General features: G+C 36.6%; 1 protein-coding gene across 3 annotated transcripts; it reads left to right on the forward strand.

Moving 5' to 3' along the window:
* Positions 1 to 7,074: 7,074 nt before the first annotated feature.
* LOC107810654 (ubiquitin-like domain-containing protein CIP73) lies at positions 7,075 to 13,206 on the forward strand. Of its 3 annotated transcripts, none has more exons than XM_016635447.2 (13): positions 7,075 to 7,228; positions 9,339 to 9,477; positions 9,708 to 9,825; positions 10,224 to 10,283; positions 10,619 to 10,653; positions 10,860 to 10,929; positions 11,024 to 11,169; positions 11,276 to 11,443; positions 11,520 to 11,585; positions 11,671 to 11,785; positions 12,415 to 12,515; positions 12,624 to 12,704; positions 12,985 to 13,206. In XM_016635447.2, exons 2-13 carry the CDS (start codon positions 9,361 to 9,363, stop codon positions 12,991 to 12,993), a joined length of 1,086 nt encoding a protein of 361 aa, XP_016490933.1. In that variant the 5' UTR covers positions 7,075 to 7,228; positions 9,339 to 9,360; the 3' UTR covers positions 12,994 to 13,206. The 3 variants fall into 3 exon arrangements, with proteins under 3 accessions (XP_016490933.1, XP_016490935.1, XP_016490934.1); XM_016635449.2 differs by having other exon boundaries at positions 12,448 to 12,515; XM_016635448.2 differs by having other exon boundaries at positions 7,179 to 7,312.
* The last annotated feature ends 9,826 nt before the right edge of the window (positions 13,207 to 23,032 follow it).

Below are 23,032 nucleotides of genomic sequence, written 5' to 3' on the forward strand. Positions count from 1 at the left end.
GCTCTGAGGAACATACTCTCTCAGGAACATATCTGAAAACTGAGTCCAAGTTAGGGAAGCAGCCTCATCCAGACTATCTAACTCATAGGTGTGCCACCACTCATAGGCGACTCCTCGAAGCTGAAAGGTAGTGAAGGAAACCCCGCTCGATCCTGATATACCCATGGTACGGAGAATACGATGGCACTCATCTAGAAATCCCAGAGCATCATCTGATGCTGGACCACTGAATACAGGAGGCTTATACTTCTTGAACCTCTCAAGACTCAACTGTTCATCCTCGGAAACTACTGCCCTAAACTCGGGCTAATCTGGTACTGTAGGCTGTACAGGAATAATCTTTGGGACCTGATCAACACGCACTCGTTGTTCAGGAGTGCAGGCGGTAGGAGTCTGTGCTCCTCCCCTAACCTGAGATGTAGCTGCAGCAAGGGGAAGCAACCCTGCCTGAGCCAGAGTGGTGTACATGCTCATGAACTGCGCAAGAGTCTCCTGGAGCGCTGGAGTAGTAGTAGCAGTAGGTGTATCAAGGGCCTGGACTCCAGCTAGAAATACTGGTGGCACCTCGGTGGCAGCTCGCGCGGGTGCCCTGGCTGCACCACATGTGCTTCCTCGGCCTCTACCCCGGCCCCGACCTTTGACAGCTCAAGTAGGGGGCGCGGGTGCCTGATCATCTCTGGTAGCACGTGTCCTTACCATATGTGAGAGAATAGAAGACAAAAGTTTAGAATTGTGATATCAAAAATCTCACACGACAAGGAAATCAAATGAAGTGTAATTTTCCTAATAGTTACATAGCCTCTTATAGATAAATACATACGTCTCCGTACCGATCCGCGAGACTCTAACAAACCGGCTTGTGAATCATGACTCCTATGAACCTAGAGCTCTGATACCAACTTGTCACGACCCCAGTTCGCCCTCTGTGAACTATTGTGACAGCACCTAGTCTCTACGACTAGGTAAGCCTAACAAATTGTGGAAACAGAAATAACAGAATAAAATTAACCATAACTACAGAAATAACATAACGAAGTGTATAAGATGCCGCTGAGCATATAAAATACAAACTCTTGAAACTAAACAACATTTCCCAAAACCTGGAATCTCATGAAATCACAAGCTTTTGAATGTCTACAAGTATCTAACTCCAGAATGTCTAACAAAAGAAAATACATAAGGGCTAATAGTTAAAGAGAGAATAGAAAGGGACTCCTCGGTCTACGGACGCGACAGATATACCTCGAAGTCTCTGGAAAAGTCTCCTCGCCTCAAGGGTGATAGGACTGAGTCGAAGTACCTGGATCTGCACATGAAAAACATGTGCAGAAAGGGCATGAGTACACCACAACAGTACTCAATAACTGCCAAGCCTAACCTCGGTCGGGTAGTGATGAGGAAAGTCAGGGCCCTACTGAGATTAAATGAAATATAAGATATAACAATATAGAATAAGACAGTATAATTAAGTACAATAGTAAGAAGTAACACATGATATAAAGAACAACAACAACTATAACAGAGACAAAATAATCACGAAAAGGAATACAACTCAACATAGAGATAACAACCGGGGACCTCTCAGTATCCCGAGGATCTCTTAATATCCTCAATATGTGTGCCGAGGGATCTCTCAGTATACCGAGGATCTCTTGGTATCCTCAATATATATGTTGGGGATCTCTCGGTATCACAAGGATCTCTTAGTATCCTCAATATGTGATGGGGATCTCTATATATATATATATATATATATATATATATATATATATATATATATATATATATATATATATATATATGTGTGTGTGTGTGTGTGTGTGTGTGTGTGTGTGTGTGTGGGATCTCCCAGGATACCGTCTCGTAGTCCCAAAGTAAACACGCAGCAACAACACAAAGAATACTCAATTAAATTCAGTTTTGCTCCAAGATAAAACAGGTATTTCTAACTTAGCATGCTTCACATAGTCCAAATAAGGTAGTTGGAGCAAATAAAGCAAATAAGGCAATTAGACATGATTCCCTAAGCTAATAGCAGGCTTAATTGCAAGTAGAATAAACAAGAACGAAAAAACACAATTAAAGTTATTTAATGAAAACAGGATTTCCAACAATTAGCACAAGTACACACTCGTCACCTTACGTACAAGGTATTTCAAATATCAAAAATACCAAATCCTAAGGGGAGTTTCCTCCACACAAGGTTAGACAAGTCACTTACCTCGAACCGGCTCAAAATCAACCCGAAACCACACTCTTTCCATGAGTAATCAACTCCAAATGGCCCAAATCTATTCAATTCAATTGCATAATGTAAATATAACTTCAAGTAATTGATTCCACTACTTAATTCTAAGCTAATACGCGAAATTAAGAAAAATAACCAAAACGCCCCTCGGGCCCACGTCTCGGAATAGGGTAAAATTTACAAATTCAAAAACCTCATACTCTCATGAGTTCATATATATAGAAATTACTCCAATATGACATCAAAATCTTGATCCAAACTCAAAAGTTAGGTCTAGGAACTTTTCTATCTTTTCTCTAATTTTTCCACCCCAAATTCGAATTTAAAGGATGAATTTAAGCATAGATTCGTGGAAATTAATCAAAACCGAGTAAGAATTACTTACCCAAATACCCAGGTAAAAATCTCTCAAAATCGCCAATCCTGAGCTCCCAAATTAATTTTCCAAGTTTTGAAACTAAACCCTCGTTTCTGCCCTTTTTCTAATCAGTGAAACCGCACCTGCGACCCTGGGACCACACCTGTGGCCCTAGGACCGCATCTGCGTCCCCGCTTCCGCGGAGACCAAGTCGCACCTGCGACTTTTCATTAAATTCCCATTTCCGCACATGTGACCACATTACCGCATATGTGGTCACGCAGGTGCGTGGATAGTTCCGCACCTGCGGCTTCTAGCCTTTCCTCATCTGGCCGCATCTGCAGTCTCCCAGCCACTTTTGCGGTTCCGCACCTACAGTACCACACACGCATGTGCGGTTATGATGGCAACTCAGTAGCTTCAGCTGTAAATTCCCAACTTCAAACATCCCGTTAACCATCCGAAATCATCCCGAGGCCGGGACCTCAACCGAAGGCACGAACAAGTCATATACCAATATCCAAACTTATACAAACCTTCAAAATACCACAAACAACATCGAATCAACCAATTAACATTGAATCCAAGCCTAAGAAATCTAAAAACTCTCAAATTACGCTTTCAATCAAAAAGTCTATCAACCCTCTTTCGAATGACCTGAAATTTTGTACAAACGTCACATTCAACACTAAGGAGCTACTCTAACTTCCGGAATCTCATTCCAACCCTTAGATCAAAATCTCACTATTGAACCGGAAACTTCCAAAAATTTAACTTTTGGCATTTCAAGCTTAAATTAGCTACGGACCTCCAAAACACAATCCAAACACGCCCCTAAGCCCGAAATCACCCAACGGAGCTAATGGAACCATTGGAATTCCATTCCAAGGTCGTCTTCACACTGCTCCAACTATGCCCCAAATTCTACAACTTAAACTCTCATTAAGGGACTAAGTGTCCCAAAACTCTCCGAAACTCCAAATAAATCCTCCTGGCAACTCACAATAGCAGAAACAAACACGGGGAAAGAAGTTAATAGGGGATCAGGGTGTTAATTCTTAAAACGACCGGCTGGGTCATCACAATACGATTGCTTTATGTTATCGTGCAATGCTTAAGCCTAGATTTTCAGACCCTTAAAACTGGTTGTGACCTGGAATTAAAGGTAGTTTTATCGACTGTGAAGTGATGAAGACGTTGCGGCTCGTCGGAGTTAAGGAGATGGGTCGCTGGGTGTTCAATTGTTTTTCAGGAGTTTGCTGGAGGAAAGCAGCGGTCTTGAGAGGTGAAGAAGGTTGGGTGTAGGCTGAGAGTTATGGGGATGAGTCATTTTTTGTGTAGATGAAGGAGAGGGAATGCCTGATTGTGGTGCGCTGAGGAAGATGGTCCTGCGGTTGCTGAGTTTGTTCTCTTTATCTCTAGGGCTTTTTGTGTTGAAGAAGAAGGGTGCTGAAGGTTTGGTCTTGATGGAGAAGAAGGTCGTTTGGTGTTTTTTGGGTGTGGATCTGTTGGAGAAGATTATCTCCAGCTTCTGTTTTTGTCCAAACGGCTATCCTCCAAACTTAGAATCTCTCATGGCTGCTTCTTTTTGTGAAGATGATGGAGATGGTCCTTTGGTTAGGGGTCACAGCTGATGGCTTTTTTCTTCTGAAGAAGATGATCCAAGATGAGGGGTCTGTAGAAGATGATCAAGGGCTGCCGATTTTTTTTGTCCCTAGGTCTAAAAACGGCTGATCCCTCCTTTTGGTTTTTGGTCTAGTGTGTGTATATAAGAAGATAGGTTTGGGGTTGTTTTAAGTGTCTTTTTCGGGTTTTAGGGGTATTGGGCTTGGGTTATTATGGGCTAGATTCGAATTGGGCCAAATTTACCTTAAAAAGTGGCCTTTAACTCTAGTAGACTAAAAAATATTAATTCCTAAAATAATAACTATAAAATTGTGAAATCATTTCCAATTAAAATAAATTACTAGAATAAAACTAAATACTAAAAGTGACATTATTTTTATTTATTTTTTTTATATTTTCAAATGTTATAATACTATAAATATAAATATACTAATTGACTTTAACCTAACGATGAAAAATATTTTTGTAATTTTTATTTTTGTGATAAAATAAAGTAAAAGAGTCAAAACTATTTAAAATAGCGATATTAAACCTAAATTCAATATTTACGCTAACATGTGTGAAATCTCAGGGAGGGTAAAAAATGACACAGTTGCCCCTCTTTGACTGGAAACACGAAGTATTTTCAGACAAAGAACGACTAGACAGTTTTTTTGACCCGACCTTTATTTACAGAGACCAAAAGCTAAAAGAAAGGAGAATGTGACCGAGCTCTGGTATCTGAGCTGCCTACATATCCTTGGCTATAAAGGAATCAGGTCGCGTGTAGTTCAGAAGTAGGAATAGTGATGGAGTATACCGAGGTGAAGAGCCGATTGAGATGCCGTTCCGTCGAGGTTCCGGTCCGCAGTCGTGTTATTACATCAAAATCAAAAAGAGGGAGCTTATGGCCCGACCAACAAAAAAGATTTTAAGAAAACATTCTACCACAACAACCTCTACTTTCTATCTTGACCATGAAAAATCACCTTAAATGTAAGACTACCAGAACCTTCATCGCAGGCGACTAAAATCGGCAAGCACCACCACAAAAATCAGAACATGACCATCATCATATTTTACCATAAAAGAGGGAGCTTATGGCCTAAAACACTTCACCGACGACTACCTATCGTTGTCCACTTCTTTTAGATAACACCCTAATACACTACAAACACTTCTCAAACATCTGAAATTAAACCTATAGAAAAGTAAATTTGTTCTCTATAGATCGTTCCTCCGGCCAACTCCACCAGAAATATTTGCCACTATTTGGTGCTAGTGTTGATGAACCCACATATCTCATTTTCATTTATGGTGACCCTTCCCCGCGTTCTTGAAGTTGTTATTCCAGTTTGGACACCTCCTCAGCACTATTATTGTATTCAATTTGTGGTTCTCACTGATGGTTGAAGGTTATGTCTTAGAAGGATCGTTGTTGCTATGGTGAAGAGGAAGAGATGAAAAGAAAATAAATTTAAAATCTGGAAAATTGTGTTTTTTAAAAAGTAGGCCCCACATTTTACACATGTCAAGAATAAAAAACTTAGTATGTAACGTGTCATCTATGTCACGGCGAGTGAAAACCGCGTTCAATCAGAAGTATTTATTTGTATTCGGTTCATCAAGTTGAGGTGTCAAAATGAAATATGTATAAGTTTGTTTACCGGATTGGCAAACTGGTACAAGTTTAAGTGGTCATGCCATTAATTTTTTATTTTTTTTTGCCTCTCACACGCTTTCAATAGAGTGAGCACTCTCTATGCCAACTCACCATCCAAGGGTACTGTATTTATTCTGTTTCAAAAGATTTTAAAGGGGAAATAAGACCCTTGCAAAGATTAACTGTATAACTGAAAATTTCTACCATAATTTGGAGGAATATTTATGTCCTTTCCCTATAATCAAAATTGTGAATTTAAGTATGTACAGTTCTTGGCCACGCTAACTAACACTTCACATTTTGCACAAGATCATCTAATATATATGTATTGTGTGTATACAGTATGTATTCTAATATAATATTCGTTTCGGCATTGTTTTTCTAAATATTCAATTTTTAAAAATTTTAAACCAAATACCAAAATTGAAATACGAATTTTTGTTTTTGTTCTATAATTTGGAACATACCAAATTATGCACACTCCTAAACTGGCCTAGGGCAGTTATTACACATATTCTTTTAATTGTAAATTTAAAAAATATGTATTCAATAGAGAGATTTTAACAAAAATACAACTCACTACACTACATTGTACCTACGTAGTCATGTTTCAAGTTTACAGTTGCATAACTCATTATTTTTTTTGTACAGTATTTTTACACCTAATATATAATATTATACAACATATATACTTGTTTTAATATTGTATAATATATTATACAAAAATTAAATTTCGTCCTCCTAAGAAATTTAACTCATGAAAAACATCATCAAATAGCTAAAATATTTAGCGAAAGCTTTAAATTTTAACCACAACTTCTAAATAATATCCCAAGCCAACTCCAATCTCAGTTTATCAACAATTTCAATAAATCATGATATCTATTCAAGAAAATCCAAACAATGAAATTTTAATTTTTCACTTTATTCACCCAAACAATGTTTAAATCTATAATGATAAGCATGAATATCACTATTAAATTCATTTCTAATACAAATTTTAATACACTGCTAATAGGTGAAAAGAAACTTTAAATTATATACTTCATCCGTGCTAATATAGATGACACTGTTTGAGTTTCGAGAGTCAAACAATTTTTTATTTGATTACGATTTGTACTATGACTTTTTAAAATTTTTGAATGGGTAATTATTCTATCCTATAGTACTTTTTGTAGAGTATCTGAATATGTAAATTTTGGACTGTTGATGCTTCAAACATATAGTCAAAAGAAAGAAAAAAAAAAAGTGAAGCTGCAAAACATTGCCTCAATTGCCACGAAGTTGAAGAAGTGTAAGAGTAGGCACAATCCAAAATGGATTACAGAATAAATGTCCAGCAAAGACAAAAAGAGTAAGCCTTCTTCATATATAGCTGTTCACATTCAACAATTCTCTCCTTCTGGGCGTTACATAAGTTTCTTCTCTTTTTCTTCAGGTTATTATTACCCAGTGATTTTACTGTGTTTTTTCAGTGAATTGAGTGATGAATTTTTTGGGTGTTTTCAGGTTTTTGATAAAGCTTCTTATAATTTTTAGTTTGATTGTTTCTATCTGAATCGTTTTCTTTTTCCTTCTTGAAGTCTTGATTTCTAACCCCTACATTCAGTTTATGTATAAAAAAATCCCCCATATATGGGAATGTCTTTATATGGATGATAAGATTGGTGTTTATCTTAATTAACTTTTTCAATCTGGACTCTGATAAAAGAGCTTTTCCTTTAAGCATTTTAGTTTGTTGTGTGCTTCAAAATCAGATATGAACGCAGAGAGGATATGAAATGAGCAATTTTTCGTGATAGCATTTGGTCTTTCTCATAGAGAATTTCATTAGCTAATTAAGTGGTGCTTTGTGTTGAAAGCTTTCGGAAACAGCCTCTCTACCCTCCGGGTCAGGGATAAGGTCTACTTACACACTAACCTCCCCAGACCCCACATGTGGGATTATACTGGGTTGTTGTTGTTGTTGTTGTTGTTGTTTTGTGTTGAAAACTTTCTTGGTCTCTTCGGTTTCAATAATCATTAAGGTTCATTTTCTTTCGCTTAAGAACAGAGATATCCCGAGGGCCAGTGGTGCAAGATTCAAAAAATATGGGCCCCCGCCTCTACCCTTCTCTACTTACATACCATGTATCAATGTTCGAAATGTGATGTTTACCCTTTGGGAAATGAATTTCATTTTATCTTAGCCGTAGAATGAAACAAGTAACTTTCATGAATTTGTTGTTTACTTGATTGTTGGATTTAAATTTAGCTTTGGGCCTAGGCCCTCACGGGTTTAAAACGCGTCACTAGGGTCTAAGGCTTGTTAACTTATATACCCAGCATCTCTCTTGTGTTTTGCCGATGTGGGACTCTGTCTAAAGTCTGGGGTGTTACATACACCCCCTCTTATGAACTCAGCGTCCTCAACAAGTAACTTTCATGAATTTGTTGTTTACTTGATTGTTGGATTTAAATTTAGCTCTGGGCCTAGGCCCTCACGGGTTTAAAACGCGTCACTAGGGTCTAAGGCTTGTTAACTTATATACCCAGCATCTCTCTTGTGTTTTGCCGATGTGGGACTCTGTCTAAAGTCTGGGGTGTTACATACACCCCCTCTTATGGACTCAGCGTCCTCGCTTAGGTTTGCCCCACCGCATAGGATTTGCCTAGACTCAGCACTAAGGTTTGCCCCACCTAACCGAGATTTGCCTAAACTCAGTTGAACTCTGACCCACCATCGGCAAGGCTGATACAAGAGTGGCTCTGATACCATCTGTAACAGCCCAGCCCGCTAGTGATATTGTTCGCTCTGGGCCTAGTCCCTCACGGGTTTAAAACGCGTCACTAGGGTCTAAGGCTTGTTAACTTATATACCAAGCATCCCGCTTGTGTTTTGCCGATGTGGGACTCTGTCTATAGTCTTGGGTGTTACACAATGTAAGTTGACATTATAATCTTAACAAGCTCTAAACTAATAATAGATTTCCATATAATATGTACGTATAAATTCATTACTGCAAGTTAAACAGGACTGAATCTCAAATAAATGTTTCTTTCCGTCTGGTTAAGACTAGTTGCTGTTTAACTGGAAGCTAACTTGTTAAGTTTTCCCTATACTCCATATTGACGATATGCATCATAATTGAAAGTTGGCTAAACATTCATACCGCTTGCTTGGATAGATGTTCTGAAACTCTTCATGAAATATAATTGTTTTTGTTAACTACTCATTCGGCTTCTTTTCTTTGGCTAGTTGCAAGCGTTATATTATTCTCCTCTAGACGTACTATCTGTATCGAAAAAGTATTTACTTTCTCCTCGGTTCTTGCTTCTTAAGTTTCATTTTCATTGTAAATTTCTGCTCTCGTATTGATATTGAGGATGGATCGCACAGTCAACTGGTAGTCCCCGTTATCTTATATACATGTTGAACACATAAACAATCGAGAAACACTATAGATTACTTTTACCTGTTTCAGGTGCTTAAGCTGTTGAAAGGAAATGACTCACACTGGTGAAGCTTCTGAGGGCCATAAAGCTGAAGGCATTGATACGACGATTGAGATAAAAGTAAAAACTATGAGTTCTGAAACCCACAATTTGCGTATTAGCAATCAGGTACTTACCTCCGCTAAGGGCTATTTGTTTCAGATGGATAGCAAACTTCTGAACTATTTCCTATTTCTTTAAGTAAAAGAAATTTGTGTGATACATTAATTGTGCATGTTTAACACTAAACCATGTTATATTCGTTTGCACAACCACGTAGTTTACGCATGCATTCGCTTTTTTAATCACTAAAAAAGGTTCTTGGTTATGTGCTGATCTCCATTTGTGATGTCATGCAGAGGAGAGTATGGAACTTGAAAGAACACGTATATCTTTTGATTGGGATGCCAATGGAACAACAGCGTCTAATCTATTGTGGAAAAGTCTTACAGGATGATGACCTCCTTTCTTCATACAGTATCCTTTTTATTCACTTTATGTATAATCATCTTTAGTATAGTATAATGTAAAGTTCTTTCGCAATTTTGCTTGCTACCACAGTAGTTTCTCAAAGTAGTGTTCCTGTGTCTCTTGATCTTATTATTTCTTTCCCTATTGGAGTAAACAACAACAACAACAACAACAACCCAGTATAATCCCACTAATGGGGTCTTGGGAGGGTAGTGTATACGCAGACCCTACCCCTACCCTGGGGTAGAGAGGCTGTTTCCGATAGACTCTCAGCTCCCTCCCTCCAAGAACTCCCTACCTTGCTCTTGGGGTGACTCGAACTCACGACCTCTTGGTTGGAAGTGAAGGGTGCTCACCACTAGAGCAAGCCACTCTTTCCCCATTGGAGTCTTAACGCTAATCAGATATTCAACATGGTGATACTTTGCATCTGATTTGCACTGTCCAGAGCATGTCATCCTTTGGTAATGAGCTTTCTTTAATATATATGATGTTGGTTGAGAAGTTGGGTAGACAATCTCATCCTAAATATCCATTAGAATTTGTTTACTGGTTGTTCTTTGTTTAATTTCTTTTGTATTGCAAGTGAATTAGAAAATTTCAAAACCATTTAATACTTCTCAAATATTTTTAATGCATTTGACCTTCGGCTCATGATCAGTTCTCTCTATTCTAGCCGAAGAAGATTATACTTCGTATCTTTACATTTCTATTCAGTTAACTCATTTTGTTCTAATGCCTAATTTGAGCTAGCTGTTACTTACTCCTGTCTGTTGTACTTGTACATGCTCCACCTCAGCTGCTACTGATGAGATTTCTCCAGATACTCAACAGGTGATTTCATTTGCATATTATCAATTTATCATACTGACCATCCTTATAGTTCTTGTTCTTCAATATGCTTATGTGTGTATACATCCTCCGCAAAAGCGTAATATTGAGGGGGTTGTGTCTGCAGTTCAAAATATTATAGTAGTATCTTCTTGGAATTTGTAATTTAGGTTGTACAGAAGTACCGTATAATAGTCTGATTGTTGCAGGAAATCCCCAACTCTATAGAAAGTTTATCACGATATCTCAGCATAATGAGACGAGAATATAGTATGAACGGTCAGGTCTCTTCCTCTTTTATGTTTTCCTTTCACTTTAGAGGTATGTGGATCAGAGGGTCATAGTTAATCTGTTCTTCATTTTCTATAATCAGGAACAGAAAACAATACGAATGAGGTACTCGGAAGTGCATCCAATACTTTCACTCCTTCACAAGGAATTCCAGAAGTAGAACAATTAGCAAGACTGCTGTCGTCCACTAGGGATATGCTTATTAGCCAAACTGCACAGCGCTTTCTCGTAAGTGCTTGTTCCTGCTTATGTTTTATTAACTGCTCTCCAATTCCTTCTAATGTTCTAAGATCAGCCCAACATTTTTGACTGGTTGGAGTTTCTGTTGGCATAGGAATTGGAAAGGGATCTGCGCCAAAATCTGAACGTGGGTGATCCGAGGGTGCGCCAGGGAACCCAGTTAAATGCACAGACAACAATCGGAACAATGTTCAACAATCTAGGTGCATATTTTCTTGAACTTGGCCGCGCAGTGATGGGAGTCCAAATGGGTGACAATGCGGTACTATACTTTGCTCTCTACTAAATGGATTATTTTTTCCTCTTAATAACATGACCATGCTTGTTATTGTTTTCAGAGTCATGCCGTAGTTAACGCTGGCCCTGCAGTCTATATAACCGACTCGGGTCCACTGTCCATCCAGGTAGCCTCGTCATTGTTCCTCTACTAAAACCAAATCTATATCTGACTATTAAACTTTGTAAATCCAACGTTCTGTATGTCAACAGGAAGAACTTTATTCTGTGCTGCTCTCAACAATACACAGGCTGATCAACTCTGGTTTAGTAAGTGATAATGATACAAGGCTGCACCAGAGGCAAGTCGGTACACAAATGATAGGAGGTTCGTTATGTAGATAGTTCATAAGATTTGACATTATTTATGTACGCTGGCAAATGAGCAAGGTAAGATGAACGCGTAGTTTTATGTGCACCATAAATAGAAATGAAATAATATAGTCCCATTGTGAAATTATTACTTACTAGTTTCTCCATTTAGACTCGTCTCTTGGTCAATGCTTATTATTCAAAATAAAAATATCAGTTTCAATATCAAGTTTTTTTTCTTCTTCTTTTTAAATCAAAGGAAAAAAGTGTCAGTGGCTGTAAAGAGGTTAAGAGCTAAGTTGGATTTACTAACAACTAGAAGAGGTATCCAAAATAGAAATTTTGAAGATGCATTGGCGTTTTACTGCTATAAAAAGGGATAAAAGCATCTAGATCTCGTCGAGTCCCTGAATTTGGTTTAAAATATTTTTCAAAGATCATTCTATGATCTTTATTCTTAATTAGGAAGACCAGCACCCAATATGCTATGAGTCAGATACACCAGATACTTTCTTAGACCCATAGTTGCCACAGCTAATCAAAGTGAAGTTCAGGTGCCACCAGGAAGTGGCGTACCTACGGAAGTTAGACAATTTTTGAGAAGTATGTTCCTTAGTGGTGAACTTCAAGCTGCTACACCTGCAGGTGCAACTGTGAATAATGTCGTTGACAACGCAGGGATATTAGGTGTATCTTCTGGACCATCAATTATAGAAGCAAGAAGTGCTTATGAATCAGCTGGTGAAGTAAGTGTATTTTGCCCCTTGAATGTTAAATAGTACAATCTTATGCTCTACACTTACGCAACTAGCATAGACTCAGCTTTCAGTCTAAGCATCGACGTGTTTGTGCAGCCTGCTAATGAAGATGTTGGGACCTCTCATCGACAAACAGCTGATTTTGCTGAAAGCCCATCGCATGCAAAACGACAAAGGGTATTACTATAGAATTTAAGTTTTCCTGTCCATTATGCCGGAAGTTTGAGTTCTTTCATCCTCTCTACGTAAGACCTCTTCCTGTTGCTTCCACATAGAACCTTATAATTTTAGGAAGAACAAAACAAGGTAACGGGGTAAGGTCTGTGTACATACTATCATCCCCAGATCCCACTAGTGGAATTTCACTGGGTCGTTGTTATTGTTGTTGTTGTGTCAGATTATGGTAGGTGCTGAACATACTTATTAATTTAGTTTTTGGTTGCTGTTTTTGACACAGATGGAGTGATGCCTTTGTTGTGGGAGCCTATTTTGTTGTAGTACATCATGTGTTTGGGGTATGATCAGCTGACGACAACATGTTCCCAATTACTAATAGATAGTTAAATCAGTCTTCTCTGTGGAACTTTGTAGTTATTTTCTTGTCTGTTTTGTGACGATTTTTCACTGAATTGATCTTCCCTTAAAAACCTTTGACAAAGGATTTTAAGCTTTCTGCTCATTGGTGTTGTCTTTTCATGATTTACGCTTTTACATATGTTGCCTTCAGATTATATATACATACTACTTTCTATGAACTATCAATTGAAAATATACCGAAGAAGAAAGAATTATATAAAAACACAGTTGATGTTATTCCATTAATGATCAACAAATGTGTTGAATCAAAAAGATGTCGTATAAAGCATTAGAAATTTAGAAAGAATAATTAGGTTGTAAGCTAAATTTGAAGGAATGCAAATTAATCAACAGCTCAATCATAAAAAGTTTTGTTCCTCAAATCATTGCAAACTCAGGTTTTAGGCACTTCTCCAAAAGTTTCATAAAAATGCTGCTAGATGAGTTACCATGCAAAAGTTTAAGAACATATTTCGAGCATCATGAGTTTATTGGTGGGTAATTCTTTATTAGACGTGTTTTAGTAGACCATAAATTTTCTTGTCATGTCCTACCAATCAAAAGAAGCAAAAAATAAAAAATTTCTTATGGCTGTTATTTCTATTTACATATTTGAGATTTTGAGGATGAAGATTCATCTATAGCTCAAGGTTAAAGTTCTCTTACAAATAGGATTGTGAATGGTTATTGCATATATATATATATATATATATATATATATATATATATATATATATATATATATATATATATATATATGCTATCAAAGATTTTTTTTATCCGCTGAAAACTTAACTTCTTCCACAATCAAGAACTTGTAAGGACATGATTCTCATTAACAAACTATATGTAGTTTGATTGATCTATATTATGACATATCACAATTTATAGTCACATTCACGAAACACTAAAATTGACTTTTCATCTTACTCGACATCCATGCACGTATTCATATTTAAGAATTCCCTTATTGAGAAATCTTCAGCACTGCTAGTACCAATGTGTTCAACGATTAATTGTTCTGGAAGGAGGGTCACATCACCTCTTATAATTATTCATTCTCTCAACGAGAAGTAATAAATCACCAAATATTAAATATGTTCTTGCTTTTATAGGATTTGGTAGTAGGATCTTTTTAGTTTGATGTCATAAATGTAATCTCATAAGTTTATGTTTACCGTCTTTATTTTTATTAATTTTAAAAATACTTGTAGCACTTGAGAATTCGTTACTTTTTCACAAACGACTTATTAACATCCCCTCTTTGATTGGTAGCAGAATTCATCCAAAGCTTCTTATTTCCCTTACAAAAAAAATACTATTCTTTAGGGGCATTTGATTTGGTATTAACATAAGATATTATTTTAAAATTTTGGTCTAATCTAATCTTTTTGGTGAACAATTGTGATAACTCATATAAAAATTATCTTTAGACTGACGTAATTTTTGAAAAATTATTTCGATTTGACTTTTATAGTTTTAATTCGTATTTATATAATCATGAACCTAAATGTGCATCCGATTTTAGTTTGTAAAAGGAATTAAAGTTCATCTAGCATTACTTGTTAGTTTATCTATCAACATTTGTGACACGTGAAATGTACTTCACGCTATTAATATTACAAAGTCCTGTGCGAAAAATAAGTTTTTAACATTAAGAAATAATAAAGAAACAAATAAATTTTTCAGTTTAGTTGGATTATTAATTCAAGTGACTAAAATCGATAAATTAGCAAGAACTTTAACATATTTACGTAAGTAATGAAGAATGAAAAATAATTACTATGAGTTAAGTTATATATTTTAACAGTGTAAAAGAATTTTACAATCTTACAATCTAACTTATTATAATATGTTACTTACTCTATTAAGGTTTCAAAATCATACTGCTATAAATAGTTAATTATTATTGCAAGTAACTCTACATATCTAGAGTGATCGATTAAGGAATTTTCTATTTTTATCTAATCTTTAGTTTCATGAAAAACACATAAGAATATTTATGATATATATCTTATTCGGTAAGAGGCTTTTATTGCTAATAAAAAGTCCTGTATGAGTAAACTTAAGTGTCTAACTTGATTTTAAAGACCTAATCCTGAGTATTGTAGTCCTAACTATTTGTATTTGATATAGTAATTTTTGTAAAACTCAAGTTTAAGTAATATTAAAGTTTCAGCTGATTAAATTGTAATAATCACTAAATTGGGCTTAATATTAATGTTAAGTTAAAATAACCATGAGCTTAAAAAGGTGCATAAAGTTAGTCAACACTATAAGGTTATAGATAACATAAATAAAAAAATTATTGTAAATGAACTTCAAAATTCTGAGCATCAAGTGAAATTCTAAACGTATAATTTTATCCAATAAAGATTATCTCATTGAAGTAATACTTTAGCTTTCAAAAATTTAGTAGAGAATCAAATTATTAAAAACTGAGAAGAAACAAAAGTTGTACGATTAATATGAATAGGAATGTTTCTCCTAAAAATTCGGAAGATTTGGCACAAGAGTTTTTTTATTTTTATTCTTAAAAAAAACTTTTTATGAATATACCTTTCTGATAAAAGTTGGATTCGATTTGCTTCATAATTAGGGGTGTGGTGGCAAATCCATATTCGGTTTCATCATATATCCTACGTATTAGCTCATCCAAACTTTAATACCATATTGGAGGTGATTACAATTTCGTCCTTACTTAACTTAAATTTTTAAGGCTATTTTGGTCTTCCAACATTGTATTCGTACTTTTATAATATATATATATATATGTGTGTGTGTGTATTAAAATTATAAAATTAAAATACGTACAAGGATAGAGTGTAAGAATATTCACAGTTTCATGATATGTATTCCGTCAGTTTAGTTTGTTGAAACCTCAATTGTTTCCTTTTAAATAGTGATTTATTTAGTTTCATTGCACCCAATGGTAGAAAAAGGCAAAAGCTTCTCTACAATATTACAGTAGGTAACAATAGGGTGAGACCTATCCTCTAAGATCTATTTGTCTTTCTTTATACCAAGAAAAGAGAAAGGTTCCTTCCGGATCAGGAATAATAAATAAAATTGAAACAAGATTTAATTTTATACCAAAACGATTTCTGGCATCACTAGAATCTATGATCTAAGGTGTCCGGAGGCAAAAAAAGGTGTCCATAACTTGCTTCATCTGTCCTGAATGAGGGAATTAAGGTGTAATAATATCATTTGACTCATTATAATATGTTACTTAAACTTTCCTGCAATTACATTTTATGTGAATATATTGTACAAAAAAAAATGTATACGATCACGTTACTAAAAAAGTAAGTAATTATTCTGGTTATTAACTGCTACCACGCATTCATTTGTTTCTTTTTCTGCCCATCCTCAATATACTAATCTAGCTGACCAAACTTTTTGTGGCGCTTTCTACTCCAGTAGTACTCCTTTGGCGAGATCAAGCTTTTCGCATAATTAATGGTGTCACATATAGATACTTTCTCTCCGCGAATACGAAGGTTTTGCGTATTATCATTCTTCAGATTGTATACAACAAATTTTTCTTCAAGATCATATATCTCCAAAATTAGTTCTCCATCTGCTGTCATGAAAAACGGCTTTACAATTCCATATGAAGGGTTTATTTTTAAATTCCTTATGAAAAATAAAGAAGTCCATGATTCCTTTACTCCATATTCCTTCATGACCAGTATCTCAACACCCACCTTATCATCTTTCATGCAAGCCATACTTAGACATTCATTTAAAACTCCTAAACCAACTATAGCGTTCTCTCCTTGATCACTCTTAGGCTCAGGGACGGGAAACATGTGGAATTTTTCAGAGATAGAATCAAAATAAATTATTTCGTTACAAGGATCAAAACTATCCCACACTCTCGTCTTTCTTTTTAACCTTTACACCGTAGTGAAGTCGTTTGAGACAAGAGGGGTTGCTCTGATGGTAAGCAACCTCCACTTCCAACCAAAGGTTGTGAGTTCGAGTCTCCCCAAGAGCAAAGTGAGAAGTTCTTGGAGGGAAGGATGCCGGAGTCTATTTGGAAACAGTCTCTCTACTCAGGGGTTATCATAAAGGGAATTTAACTGTCCTCCATCTTTTGTCTTTAAGACTAGCAACTATAACGAATTCACCACCATAATCGGGGGTCTGATGGTGCATAATCAACATTGCCTTGTAAACATTCTTGGAAAAGTCAAAACAAAGTCCCCCATGTGTATAATAGCCACATTCGTCCAAGCGGTCAAGCTCAAGCACTTTGGCTTTCCATCAAGGAAAGGCTGCGTCAATATTACCCTACTAAACCCTAACTTCTCAGTTCTATGAAAGACGTTAGTAACTGCTATATTTGGAAAAAAACAGTAAATGACGGAGAAAATAGTTTGCTATAAATTTCTAAAAAGATCTCAACAATTCTCCTCTTCTTCACACATTCTCTATAATTCTTCACACACTTTTTCACGCTTAAAATAAGCTAACAATATCACTATTTATAATAGTACGAAACCTAATTTAGCGGGAAGTAGAAAAACCTATTATATTAATTTGATTACTATTCCTAATTAATTATGAATTAAGTAAACGTGTATAATGTTGAAGTTTGGCAAATTTGTCCCACATTGGTGGGCTCTTGAATTTTGGGGGGATTTTCCCCCTATAAAAGAAGGCCTAATGTTTAGGATTTAAATACACCTCTCATTTGCCTTCTCATCTGTTTAAGGCATTTGTATCTTCTCTCTTTAGTATTATTTCACTTGTATTTTTGGAGTGAAATAAAATATTGGTTGTGTCCGAGGAGTAGGCAAAATTAGCCGAACCTCGTAAATTCTGGTGTTCCCTTTATTGTTGTTTTATTGCCTTATTTATTATTTGGTGGCTGTCATAATTTTTGGTATAGTAGTTGTGACTTATTCACACTATATACATTTGGCTTCCGCAACAATTGGTATCAGAGCCAAGGTACTGTCTAAGTATGCTCTGTGGTTGCAGCATAGTCTGATCTTCCACATCAGAAAAGATTTATCTTGGTAACTGTGTCAAGATTCTGTCTTAGTATGCTCTGTGGTTGCAGCTTAGTCTGATCTTCCACACCAGAAAGGAAATAATCTTGATTTGTGTCGTCAGCTATTAAATAATATTTGTGTCAAAGATGGGAGACAATAAACAAGAAGAATCTACATCAAGTGTCAACAATACGTCATCATTGGCATCTTCGCTTATGACAAGAATTGTGTCAAATGCGAAATTTGCGGTAGAAATTTTTGACGGGTCCGTGCATTTTGGGATGTGGCAAGGCGAGGTTCTAGATGTTTTTTTTCAACAAGGGCTAGATCTGGCCATTGAAGAAAAGAAACCAGATGTTATTGGAGAAGAAGATTGGAAGATTCTCAACCGTGTTGCTTGCGGTACCATTCGATCCTACCTTGCTAGAGAGCAGAAATATCCATACACAAAGGAAACTTCTGCAAGTAGATTATGGAAAGCACTGGAGGATAAATTTTTGAAGAAAAACAGTCAAAATAAATTGTACATGAAGAAGAGATTGTTTCACTTCACCTATGTTCCTGGTACCACGATGAATGAACATATCACCAGTTTCAATAAGTTGGTCACAGATTTGCAAAATATGGATACAACTTATGATGATGGTGACTTGGCCTTGATGTTGTTGGCGTCACTTCCTGATGAGTACGAGCACCTTGAAACTACTCTATTCCATGGAAATGACGAAGTTTCTCTCAGAGAAGTTTGTTCGGCTTTGTACAGCTATGAACAAAGAAAGCGAGAAAAACAGAAGGGCGGAGAAGGAGAAGCACTAATTGTGAGGGGTCGTCCTCAAAGTCAAACGAGGACAAAGAAGGGAAGATCCAAGTCAAGATCCAGACCCAGCAAAGATGAATGTGCCTTTTGTCGAGAAAAAGGGCACTGGAAGAAAGACTGTCCGAAGTTGAAGAATAAGGCCAAACATAACAATGGAAAGGCCATTATGGATTCAAATGTAGCTGATTGTGATGATTCAGACTTCTCATTAGTTACAACAGAGTCATTAACATCATCAGACATATGGTTGATGGACTCGGCTTGGAGCCATGATATGTGTCCCAACAGGGACTGGTTTGTGGAATTTCAAGAAGGAGAATATGGAGTCATCCACACAGCGGATAACAGCCCTCTTACCTCATATGGCATTGGTTCAATACGATTAAGGAACCATGATGGAATGATCAGAACATTAACAGATATTCGATATGTACCGGATTTGAAGAAGAATCTCATCTCTGTGGGAGCCCTGGAATCAAAAGGGTTCAAAATCATTGCGGAAAATGGAGTGATGAGAGTATGCTCCGGTGCACTAGTGGTAATGAAGGCTAATCAGAAGAATAATAATATGTACCGCTATCGTGGCAGTACAGTTATTGGGACAGCGACAGTGACATCCAGTGACGACAAAGAGGCAGAAGCAACCAAGCTATGGCACATGCGCTTGGGACATGTTGGAGGAAAATCCTTGAAAACTCTATCAGATCAAGGATTGTTAAAAGGAGTAAAGGCTTGCAACTTGGAGTTTTGTGAGCATTGTGTCAAAGGGAAACAGACAAGGGTTAAATTTGGTACAGCGATCCATAATACTAAAGGCATTTTGGATTATGTACACTCTGATGTTTGGGGTCCTTCCAAAACACCTTCATTGGGTGGGAAGCACTATTTTGTAACCTTTGTTGATGATTTTTCCCGAAGAGTATGGGTGTATACAATGAAGAGCAAATATGAAGTGTTGGGAATTTTTCTCAAATGGAAGACGATGGTGGAGAATCAGACAGGCAGGAGGATCAAGTGTATTCGCACAGACAATGGAGGTGAATACAAAAATGATCATTTCAATAAGGTATGTGAAAATGATGGCATCGTCCGACACTTCACTGTTAGACATACACCACAACAGAATGGAGTGGCAGAACGTATGAACCGGACCTTGCTGGAGAAGGTACGGTGTATGTTGTCCAATGCTGGCTTGGGCAAAGAATTTTGGGCTGAGGCAATTATATATGCATGTCACCTCATTAATCGCTTACCATCTACTGCTATTGATGGCAAGACACCATTTGAAAAATGGTATGGAAAACCTGCTGTAGATTATAACTCTTTGCACGTGTTTGGCTCAACTGCATATTATCATGTGACGGAGTCAAAATTAGATCCAAGGGCAAAGAAGGCTATTTTTATGGGAATTACTTCTGGAGTCAAAGGATATCGCTTATGGTGTCCTATGAAAAAGAAAGTAATATTCAGCAGGGATGTTACCTTTGATGAATCTATGGTAAATAAGGTAACAGAAGATACCAAACAAAATAAAGGTGCTTCTAAGCAGGTGGAGTTTGAGGGAAAATTTATTTTTCCTACACAAGAAGCAGAGGAGGAAACAAATGAAGATTACCCTCTGGAAGGAGAGCCAGTAGAGGAGATTCCAACTCAGGAACCTCAACAACAACTTGAATCAATAGCAACCAGCAGGCCAAAAAGAACAATAACGAAATCTGTTCGTCTCATAGAGACGGTTGCTTGTGCAACCTCAATTGTAGCTGATGATGTTCCTACTACTTATAAAGACGCTGTCCAAAGTTCAGAATAAGATAAGTGGAGGATTGCCATGAATGATGAAATACAGTCCCTTCATCAGAATCATACATGGAGATTGGCCAATCTCCCGAAGGGAAAGAAAGCAATTGCGTGCAAATGGGTATTTGCAAAGAAGGAAGGATTTCCTAACCAAGTAGATGTTCGCTACAAAGCAAGATTGGTGGCCAAAGGATATGCTCAAAAGGAGGGAATTGATTACAATGAAGTGTTTTCTCCAGTTGTAAAACATTCCTCCATTAGAATTATGTTGGCTTTGGTAGCACAATTGGATTTGGAACTAGTTCAGATGGATGTAAAAACTGCGTTTTTACATGGAAACTTGGAGGAGGAAATCTACATGACTCAGCCAGAAGGATTCAAAGTTGCTGGAAAAGAAAATATGGTGTGCAAACTTGAAAAATCGTTGTACGGATTGAAACAATCTTCTAGACAATGGTACAAGCGATTTGACGAGTTTATGTTGCGGCAAGGGTACAAGAGAAGCAAATACGATCATTGTGTGTATTTGCACAAGCTTAAAAATGGTTCCTTTGTATATCTTCTCCTATATGTTGATGATATGTTGATAGCTTCCAAGAATTTGGAAGAAATTAATAAGTTGAAGATTCAACTGAAGAAGGAATTCGAGATGAAGGATTTGGGTGAGGCAAAGAAAATTCTTGGCATGGAGATAATTAGAGATAGACGTTCAAAGAAACTCTGTTTATCTCAAAAGGAATATTTGAAGAGAGTACTTCAACGTTTTGGCATAGATGACAAGACTAAGCGAGTTAGTACTCCACTTGCTTCCCATTTTAAGCTAAGTACTACTATGTCGCCAATGGATAAAGCTGAACGAAAGTATATGTCAAATGTACCATACGCAAATGTTGTTGATAGCTTGATGTATGCAATGGTTTGCACAAGGCCTGACATTTCACAAGCTGTTGGAGTTATTAGCAGATATATGCACAATCCAGGGAAGGAGCATTGGCAAGCTGTGAAGTGGATTCTACGGTATATTCATAATACTGTAGATGTCGGGTTAGTTTTTGAGCAGGAAGACAATCAGTCTGTAGTTGGATATTGTGACTCAGATTTTGCGGGTGATCTGGACAAACGAAGATCAACTACTGGTTATGTGTTTACTTTTGCAAAGGCACCAGTTAGTTGGAAGTCTACTTTGTAGTCAACAGTTGCTTTGTCTACAACAGAGGCAGAGTACATGGCTATTACAGAGGCTGTGAAAGAGGCAATTTGGCTTCAAGGATTGCTAAAGGAGCTTGGTGTTGAACAAAAAGGTATCACAATTTTTTGTGATAGTCAAAGTGTTATTCAATTAGCGAAGAACCAAGTGTATCATGCAAGGACGAAGCACATTGATGTTCGGTATCATTTCGTACGAGAAATCATAGAAGAAGGTGGAGTCACGGTGAAGAAAATTCATACTACAGAGAATCCTGCTGATATGCTGACAAAGGTGGTGACTGCGGTCAAATTTCAACATTGTTTGGATTTGATCAACATTGTTGAAAACTGAAGATTAAAGATGAAGACACAATCAAAATTTGTTATTGAGAGAAAATTGAAGATGTGGAATTTTGCCAAGGTGGAGATTTGTTGAAGTTTGGCAAATTTGTCCCACATCGGTGGGCTCTTGAATTTTGGGGGGATTTTCCCCCTATAAAAGAAGGCCTAATGTTTAGGATTTAAATACACCTCTCATTTGCCTTCTCATCTGTTTAAGGCATTTGTATCTTCTCTCTTTAGTATTATTTCACTTGTATTTTTGGAGTGAAATAAAATATTGGTTGTGTCCGAGGAGTAGGCAAAATTAGCCGAACCTCGTAAATTCTGGTATTCCCTTTATTGTTGTTTTATTGTCTTATTTATTATTTGGTGGCTGTCATAATTTTTGATATAGTAATTGTGACTTATTCACACTATATATATTTGGCTTCCGCAACATATAATACCAAATCCTAAATAATTTTAGTTTTCCACTACAACTTTGAAGTAATTCTTATAATTCTTCAACATTTCAATGGATAGAAATTAAAGTTGTCTACGTAGAGTTATATATATACACAGAATCCATATCAACGCGGCCGCCACACAGTGGACCGAGTCAAACAAATGGAGGAGCTGTATCCGTGTGAATTTTGATAGTGCTTTTTTGCTTTTTCTTTTTATATTATATATTGTACATTTATATAAGCAAATGGGAGCGTACTAGTCTTTGTTTCCTTTGGAATTAGCTTATATATTGATAAAATATAATATAAAAATAAATTACACTACAAAAAGTT

Source organism: Nicotiana tabacum, chromosome 9, assembly GCF_000715075.1.
Source record: "Nicotiana tabacum cultivar K326 chromosome 9, ASM71507v2, whole genome shotgun sequence".
NCBI classification, from domain to species: domain Eukaryota; kingdom Viridiplantae; phylum Streptophyta; class Magnoliopsida; order Solanales; family Solanaceae; genus Nicotiana; species Nicotiana tabacum.